The 9,046-nt window shown below is 47.2% G+C and overlaps 1 protein-coding gene across 1 annotated transcript; it reads left to right on the top strand.

Annotated features, from left to right (window-relative positions):
• Window positions 1–779: 779 nt before the first annotated feature.
• Window positions 780–5,319, top strand: LOC124661058 (transcription factor Pur-alpha 1). Its single transcript, XM_047198919.1, has 5 exons — window positions 780–1,127; window positions 1,230–1,277; window positions 4,372–4,524; window positions 4,619–4,861; window positions 4,943–5,319. Exons 1-5 carry the CDS (start codon window positions 795–797, stop codon window positions 5,093–5,095), a joined length of 930 nt encoding a protein of 309 aa, XP_047054875.1. The 5' UTR covers window positions 780–794; the 3' UTR covers window positions 5,096–5,319.
• The last annotated feature ends 3,727 nt before the right edge of the window (window positions 5,320–9,046 follow it).

A 9,046-nucleotide genomic window follows, 5' to 3' on the forward strand; every position in this document is an offset into this window, starting at 1 on the left:
TTCCATGTCACTACTTTTCCCCAAGTGCAAACATTACATGTATAAAAGTAGATTTCATTATTGGTTGGCCCAATTTAGAAGCGAAACATCTGTTGCTCTAATGCCCATTGTTTCCCCTAATTGGACTATGGCGTCTAAGATTAGAACTTTGCATCACTATTTTGCTATATTGTGTCTGATCTAATCACCTATATGCTTTTCCATAGCATAGTGGCATTGCATGTGAGGGAGATTCCTTGGACACCCTTCTTTTCCGTGATATTTCCGGATGCTTGTAGCTGCTCCAAGCAAAAAAAAAAGGAAGACTATAACTTAGCTTTTACGTGGTATTTACAATGCTTGTCATGGTTCTTTCTCCTTGGAGCAGGACATTGATGATGTGGCGAGATAGGGCTTGCAGAGACAGTGATGTGACATTATTGGACTTGTCCATTCTCGTCGTACAAACTCAGGGTGGCCAATCACAAGTCACCACGCCACGAGCGCGCGGTCAGCATCTGCAGGTAAACCACACGGGCGCCCCCAACCGCCAAAACAACCGTACGGCCCACCAACACCCAACCCCTCCCCACCGACAGACGGGACCGCCTCGAACTCTGGCCTACAAGTCGGTGACCTCTACGAGTCCCAGAAATAGTAGCCCCGGCTTTCCGGGGGTAAACCGGCTCGGGCGAGATCTATCCCAATTCAGAACCTCACATCCCTCCCCACCTTGGACGCGACCTCGTCTTCTAAACCCAAACCCTAATCTCGGCATCCCCTAAACCCTACCTCGGGCGGCGGCGGCGGCGCTCATGGACGGCGGCGGAGGAGGCATGGTGGGCCCCGTTGGCGTGGGGGGAGTCGGCATGGTGGGCCCCGTCGGCGTCGGCGGCGGCGGCGGGGGCGGGGGCAGCGACGTGGAGCTCGTCAGCAAGACGCTGCAGTTCGAGCACAAGCTCTTCTACTTCGATCTCAAGGAGAACCCAAGGGGCAGGTACCTCAAGATCTCAGAGAAGACCTCCACCACGCGCTCCACCATCATCGTGCCCATCGCGGGCGTCGCGTGGTTCCTCGACCTATTCGACTACTACATCCGCACCGACGAGCGCGACGTCTTCAGCAAGGAGCTACGCCTCGACACCAAGGTACCGCTTCTCCGCCGGCTTAATTTCCCGGATTCGCGGATTTCGCTCCCGTCTTTGCTGAATTTTCCGTTCCCTTCCTTTTTTTCCCCTTGTGTTGCGCAGGTGTTCTACTTCGATATCGGGGAGAACAAGAGAGGCCGCTACCTCAAGGTGACGTAACCTTCTTGTCCAATTTCTCTTCTCGTTAACTTTTGGTGTTTCCCAATTGGTGCATATGGGGAATTCCTTGTATCAGAAGCTCAACTGTTTTTAGCTAAATTAGGAAACAGGTGTGTGAATTCAGGAAGGGAAAGGTGCCATCCTGCTCCTTTAAATAAACCCCTTTAACTTCTTCTCGTATACTAGTATAACCAAAAGCTTTTCGTACAATTTCCGTTTCCTAAAATAGCACACTGATGATTAAATAATGATTGATGAAAGGCTACCAAGTTATTACACCTACTTGTCAGAGATAGAGAGCCTTTTCAGTCAAGTTGAGAGGTTGCTTCAGGCTTTCAACCCAAATATTGGAGGACCAAATTGGAACCCCTTCCCCTTTAGTAGCTGTGCTTTTCCTCAGATTTTAGCTTCCCCTAATCCGTCAGGTTCACCTTTGTCTCCCATCTATTAATGAGGCTGGTGCCATCTGAGAGAAAATAGCATCCCATCCTGCTGCTTGTTCATAAACTGGCCACACTTCAGAGCATCATGTACATAAAACGTGTGAATGGGACCCTGAATGTTCCCGATGTTCATCATGCACACGTTTTATGTACATGATGCTCTCAAGTCAAATATTTTGTACTTCTGTACAATCGCCAAATGAACGTGTTCATAAACTGGTCAGACATCAGAGCATCTTGAATGTTCTGCATGCGGAAAAGCAAGAGGGTGCAATCTAGTCTGGGATTTTGTGGATGTTGTTGATTGGAAACACCGCCTGCCGATTGCCATTCTGATACAAGAAAAAACATGTTTTCTTGTGATGCCTCGCAGGCTTGTAGAAATCGATTTGCTTCGTCGCTTATTCGTATCCGTCTGTAGTTTTGTACCTGATGAGATTAGTCTTCATACAGAACACTACTTTCCCACGGAGCACTTGAGGTTCCAAGCTAAGAGAAAAAATAAATCTCGATTGCTCAGTGCTCAGATTTATGTGGCAAATCCTATCTGAATACTGTGTCTAAAACTGACAAAAATTGATATGTTCCTGTCTCTTCGTCTCTAATTAGGCTAATATGATATGATGGTTTCAACAGCGAATAAGTCTCTCCTTTTATCGAATCTTTTGGGTTCATTTGGCGATATTCATCGGAAACTACGAGTTAGAACCCTGAATATTTTTGTAGTTCTGTATGATCGTGATGATCAAATCTATGTGAGCAACTGAAGCTATCCATTGGTAGTTCCATACTGCCAATGAGATTTTGATGATGCTGGAGCCTAAAATCAAACAGCTATACTGGATAACGCAAGCAAGAAAAATAATATTCAGACATAAAAAAATGTGCACTCAACATGACTCACCTGTAACAGAAATGGTTTTTTCTTCTTGTTGTTGATATTGTGTGCTTCATATAATGTCCCTAATTTGTGACTGGTCATATTGCCTAGTAAATTATTCTTATGTTGCTTTATTGAACTTGTTGTGGATAAAAAATATGACCTCTGTTGTTCAAATACCTAAAATTTCCTCTTCCTCCTAAACGACTGTGAACAACTTCTCATCTTATGGATATTATGTCTTGTTTATTTTGCCTTTCTTAAAGTCAACTGTCATTTTACCACTTATCCTAAGACTCTGAACATCTTGTTCTTCTCCCCTTCTTGTTAAGATTATTTTCGGTCATCTTAAGTGTTGTTATCTGTGAGAAAGATTTTTCATAGTATAGGATAAGCAGCCTAGTAATTATGGCCTTCGCAATGACATGGAATTTTGGTTTAATACAAGAAAGAGTACAGTAGGTCCCAAGCCCATCTTGTATTTCAGTAAACATCTTGTGTACGAGGTGAATGTCCTGTATATGATTCCGTCTGTACATACAAAGCTCCCAATTGTAGACTGAAACAACTGTAACTCTGTTTGAAGGCAGAGAGTTGTTTTGTGGTGTCTTGTTTCTGTACCTGGTATTTCCTAGGTTGTACTTCTTTGGACTCACCCTTTGCTCCACCTTCGAGTTAGAACTTGGGATCTTGGTCTTTGTTTTATTCCAACAGTACCCTATGATCAATACACATTTTGGTGCTACTACCAATATACCCAAGGTGGGATTATTTTCAGAGTAAAATTCTTAAAAACTTCAATATATCCATGGTTTTAAAGGCGATGCCAAAGCGACGCTTAGGTGTCCAAGCGCTCCCCCTCCGCCTTGGAAAAACGTCTGCCTTAGGCGCCTAGGCGTCCAAAGCGTCCGCCTAGGCGTCGCCTAAGCGTTAGAGCTCCCACCTTCCGCTTTAAGATGCCTTAACGCCTTTAAAAACCATGAATATATCTTGCAAAACTACTAAGGATATGCACCTTAAACAAGTAAAATAACTAAATAATTCTTTTCTACCGACATTTAAAAAATCTAACCCTCTTTATTAGGATATGACAATTGTTGCTCAGTGTCGATTGACAAATCCCCATGTAAATATTTCAGAAATCAGCACTCAGCATCGTGTTATGTTATTGACAGGTGGACATGACTATCAGTTAATACTAAGTGTAGTTTCCTAAACAACGACAAATAGGTGTTTTATGAAACTATTCCCTGAAGGTGTTATTTGTTGATAGTTTGACAAGTATAATTTTATGAGATTGATTTCTTATTTCAAATATGCAACATCCCCAGCTCCCCTTATTATGAACCTATTGTGATTATGATTGCAATTTCAATTGAATAATACCTTAGCTTATTTATGCTAAGCGATGTGGTCACTACATCTAGCTTCTGATGTCTGAGGACCAAGACCAGCTGGGTCTAATTAGTTCTATTTACGTACTTGTTGTATTTTTATTAGACTTCACGATTTTCTGTCACTTGGTAAGTTGCAAAGTGGATTTATGCGGATTAAAACCTGTAACCACACAATATCATAGATTGGCGTGGCAAGTACTACTTGTTCTTTATTATTGGTTCATTTGCGGTCATTTGTCCTCTCTTTGCATCTTAGTTGACCTACATCACATGCTTTGCTGTCTTTGCTTCTAAAGCACACAGATAGTGTAATTAATTGTTTTGACATGATTACTTTATTCACCCGCTGACACAATTTTCTTCAGGTTTCGGAGGCATCTGTCAACAGAAACCGTAGCACGATAATTGTTCCGGCTGGTAGCTCGGGCGAAGAAGGTTGGGAAGCATTTAGGAATGTACTGTTAGAAATCAATGATGAAGCTTCCCGACTCTATGTTCTTCCAAATCATCCAAGCCAGGTAAACATACCAGTTTCTAGCCTATTTATAGGGCCTGTAGACCTCAATGATGTTGTAGTAAAATTTTCTGATATTGTATATTTGTATTGGTCAGCAACACTTGGAACCTCCAGAGCGCCTTCCTGGCCTCTCTGACGATGTTGGTGCTGGATTTATAGCTGGACACGGCAGTCAATCTGCATCTGTGCCAGAGGTAGATGTTGAGCGCCTGGTTGATGTGCCTCCTATTGAAGAATTCGCTGGCATGGGGCTGTCTAAGGTGATAAGGGCAGATCAGAAGAGGTTTTTCTTTGATCTGGGCAGCAATAACAGGGGGCATTATTTGAGGATTTCCGAGGTACCACATTCTTGTTCATCACTCGTGATACTGATAGCTCTTCCCCTGATCCAGACTAAGACATATTCCCGCTTGATGCAGGTGGCTGGAGCTGACCGTTCATCAATAATCTTGCCGCTTTCTGGTTTGAAGCAGTTCCATGAGATGGTTGGACACTTTGTAGATATAATGAAGGACAGACTTGAAGGAATGACGGGCGCGAATGTGCGCACTGTTGAGCCCAGTCAGAGATGATTAGCTCGACCTTGTGGCCCTTACTGCTGTTATGCCTCCTCTAGGATTCCTCGGTCATGTTATGTGTGGTTGTGTAGATCACACAGTGTTAATTCATCTGATGGGGATAATAATGTTTGATCTTTAGATTTTTTCTTTTCTTTTTAATTGCGTGGTGTGGATTGATTTGTTTGGGACCTTTTCTGTCGAGGAATAATAAGCAGTATATTGTTCGTGGGGTGGTATATGTTAGCTGTTGATCGTGGCAGAGTTCATTCAGTAGTATTGCTACGTTTTGTACGTTTTGTAGTAGTAGTATAATTTCTTGCGGCATCTCCAATGGGGGCGACGAAAATGAGACGTCAAAAGTGGCAGCGCGTCTCACTTTGCGTTGGCCGTGGACACGAAAATGATTATTTTTGACTGCACGGCCGATTGCGCCTGGCCCGGCTCGACACATAATATTTTTACCTATTTTTACCATAGATACAAACATTACAAAAACTACTACAGTTTGAAACATGGTTCTAATATTGCAAAATAAGGATGTTAGCCTAGCGGGTTACGTAAGAACACTCACTTAGTCGCCTAAACTAGAAAATCCAACCGCCTCATACTTAGTCGCCTAAACTAGAAAATCCAACCGCCTCATATTCTTGGATGCGCAGGAAGAACGTATAAAAACCTACACTAGTGGTTTTAATTGGCCAGTGATCATCCTTGCTGCAAAGAAAGAAACACTCTAACCGTACTATCGGTATCCTCGCCGGACTCGTTTGTGTGGTAATTCGTGCGACATGATGTCTTGTCGAACACCTTGACGATCATCTCGTCGTCGCCTTTGTAAAGAAAGGTGAGCAGGTAGCCGTCCTCGAGGTGTGGGCGGGAGCGAACTTGTCCCACCCATTGTGCAGGTACATCTTGCCATGCTCGTCGAACAAGACCTCAACATGCCACCATTAGAAGCCGCATCTGGCCTCTGCACGCAGCTGCAACTTGGTCGGCTCGGCGCCGTCGACGAACTCGGCGAAGTTTTCGGGCAGCTGATTGATGGCGAGGGGGTCCTCGTCGATACAGAGGATGAACTCGAAGGAGCTCGCCTCCTGCGAAGACGACGATTGCGAGCGGCCAGGTGAGCTGCTCCAGCATGGTGGCCCCGGCTGCGGCGACCGCGCCCGCGGCCTCGACGCCCACATGGACCAGCCATGGATTCCCTCGCGGGTTTGTGGGGGCAGCGCTACGGTGGAGGTTGTGCGGCGGCTGGGATTTGTGTGGAGGAGATGATGAGGCAGCTGAGCACACACCCTCTTTATGTACACCGGAGGAAGCCGAGGGGCGCGACACGCTTAGTAACGACATTAATTTCATTGGTAGAGGTGGGCAACAACCGCTCGTCAGGCGAGGAATCGCCATTAACGTGGCACAGACTACCGAAGTACCGAAGCCTCGTCACCACTACAGGAGGGATGGGTCTTAGGTTCGTGGGTGCGTATAGCGCCGGTGGAGGGCGTGTGGAGTTGTGCGTCCGGTGGATCTTCTAGGATCCAGTCAATTTTTGTGTTCGTGTGGTTTCAGGTCTCTAACTCTTATGATCTATGGGATCTCATCTTTGACTATGGTTTCTACTCTCGTGAGCTTGTCCTTTGGGTCTTAGCATGACGACTTCCTGTTTGTCTATTAGAGCATCTCTAGCAGACTTGTAAACTCGTGAAAACTGTAGAATAACCTATACTTTACGTTCTACGTTCTATTTTGCCCGCCGATCAGATCCCATAAAAGGTTGCGACCCGGAAAAATAGTTTGAGGGTCTGGAAATTTTCTCTCCCGAAGCGGTACATACACTATCTTCGCGGAGAAACCGAGTTGGGCCCACACTCTCTTTCTCGATTTAGCGGGACAAAAATTTAAGCCCCCCTTTCTCGCTTCCTTGTCGTCGTTGCCTCCGATCTGCCTCCCCACTGCCTCTCCGCCGCCGTTTGCCGGATTCAACACCATGGACCTCTCCGAGCTCCTGCCGGCCGCTGACTAGGTCACGCAACCTCAAATGCCACCTCCTGCGGCTCTGTCAGTACGCGCGGGTTTCCCCGCCACCGCTGTTGTCCCCAAGAAGAGGAAGCGCGTGGGAACCCGCGTTGTCGCCCCACGTGCTTTCTAGCCTCTGCCGCTGTTGCAGCCCTGGGCAAGGCCGTGACGACGACTGTTCTGTGAGCTCAGTTGAAGACGTGTGTGTCGCTGACGAAGGTAGGGGACGATGCCAAGTGTTTGGGAGACGGTAGGAAGAGGAAGTAGACCGTGAACCGAAGCGGCCTTCCTCCACCCGCTCCGCCGGCGGCCGAGATGGGCGCATCGCAGGACAACAACGTTGGTGCCGCCAACATGTTCGTCAAAATGCCCCTGATGTGTTCGTTCGTGACATGTTAAACAAGGCCTAGGTGACCACGACCGAGCCGCCCCTTGATGCGTACGAGTTGGACGGGGATGCTGATGGCGAAGAGGTTGAGGATGGTGCTTCTTACGGTCAAGACATGTTAGACATGTTGGAGGAGATCGACGAAGAGGCTATCGGCACAACGAAGGGGAATAAGAAGAGAGCCGTGAACTACACTAAAATCTAAGACACTTGCTTGGTGCGGGAATGGTCGCAAGTGGTGATGATGTTTCGACGAGTGGTGCTACCGGCAATGATGGTGTTGCTTGAGCATTCCTTCTTCATGTTGTTGGATGACTGCGTGAAGATGATATTTTGGATGTTTGATGCGAATATCGTTGTGGAACAGTGTCATATATTGTCGCATTTGTTGTTATTTGCATATTCTGTTTTACAGTTTTGGTTTACGGTATCTAATCGGCGCCAGCCCACACGAGCACAAAATTCATGTTTTCCGCGTCTTGTACTCTCGTTTTTAGAAATACAAGATCTGCTAGAGATACCTTTACAACAAGCTCTACTAGGGCAATTTTGTCCGGCTCCGGTTGGAGGGCCGAGAACGGCGGTGCACCTTTGAATCGTGCTAGGTGATCTGAAGAACAATTTGTAATTTTTTTGCACTATGATTTTTAATAGATAGGTAAACTTTTTTTTAAAAAAAGAGGTCAAAACATAGTGGGAAGTATATTCACATTATGGATAGGTGCTCTGAGATTGTGACAAACGCAACGTAGCTTCTATGAAGTTTCTTATGTTTGACTTGATGTTTATGCATCAAGATTCTAGAGTAGATTTTTATAGAGAAAGGTACATTTGACCGGCACTGCGGTGGTTCAGTTCAGTCTGTCAACTGTTTGTGCACTAAGCGAGCGGGAGTGAGAGAGATCCATCCACAATCATCCACAATGGCGGAGGTGGTTCTCGCTTCAACCATCGTGAAGGTGGTGCTAGCCAAATTCGGATCCTCGGTTTGGGGCGAGCTTGTGCTCCTGAGGAGCTTCAGGTCCGACCTGAAGGCCATGGAGCACGAATTCGGCACGATCCGGGGCGTGCTCGCGGACGCTGAGGCACGCGGCGGCGACGGCGACAGCGCCGTCCGCGATTGGCTGCGGAGGCTCAAGGATCTCGCCCACGAAATCGACGACTTCCTAGACGCTTGCCACTCCGACCTGTGCGCCGCCCGCCGGCGCCGGCGCCGGCGCGGAGGCAACCCGGCTTGCGGCTCCACCGCCGACTGCTGCATCCTGCACACCGTCGTCATGGCGCACAGACTGAGGTCTCTGAGACGCAAGCTGGAGGCCGTCGCCGCCGGAAGGGACAGACTCCGGTTGAATCCCAATGTTTCTCCACCGGCGCATCCGGCTGCCACCCAGAAGTGCGAGACCATCTCGATGGTCGGCGAGGCCAAGACGGTGGGTAGGGCCGCGGACAAGGAGAAGCTCATGAATCTGGTGCTTGACTCGGCGAGCGAGGAGGACGTGTCCGTCATCCCCATCGTCGGCTTCGGCGGCCTCGGACCTCGGTAAGACGACGCTCGCGCAGCT

Source organism: Lolium rigidum, chromosome 6 (genome assembly GCF_022539505.1).
Source record: "Lolium rigidum isolate FL_2022 chromosome 6, APGP_CSIRO_Lrig_0.1, whole genome shotgun sequence".
In the NCBI taxonomy this organism is placed as follows: domain Eukaryota; kingdom Viridiplantae; phylum Streptophyta; class Magnoliopsida; order Poales; family Poaceae; genus Lolium; species Lolium rigidum.

What these genes read in the sequence shown, in the direction of transcription:
- LOC124661058 (XM_047198919.1), top strand. Translation starts at nt 795, where the DNA reads ATGGACGGCGGCGGAGGAGGCATGGTGGGCCCCGTTGGCGTGGGGGGA. An exon ending in TTCCAAATCATCCAAGCCAG is followed by an intron (nt 4,525 to 4,618) that starts GTAAACATACCA and finishes TGTATTGGTCAG; the next exon opens with CAACACTTGGAACCTCCAGA. An exon ending in ATTATTTGAGGATTTCCGAG is followed by an intron (nt 4,862 to 4,942) that starts GTACCACATTCT and finishes CGCTTGATGCAG; the next exon opens with GTGGCTGGAGCTGACCGTTC.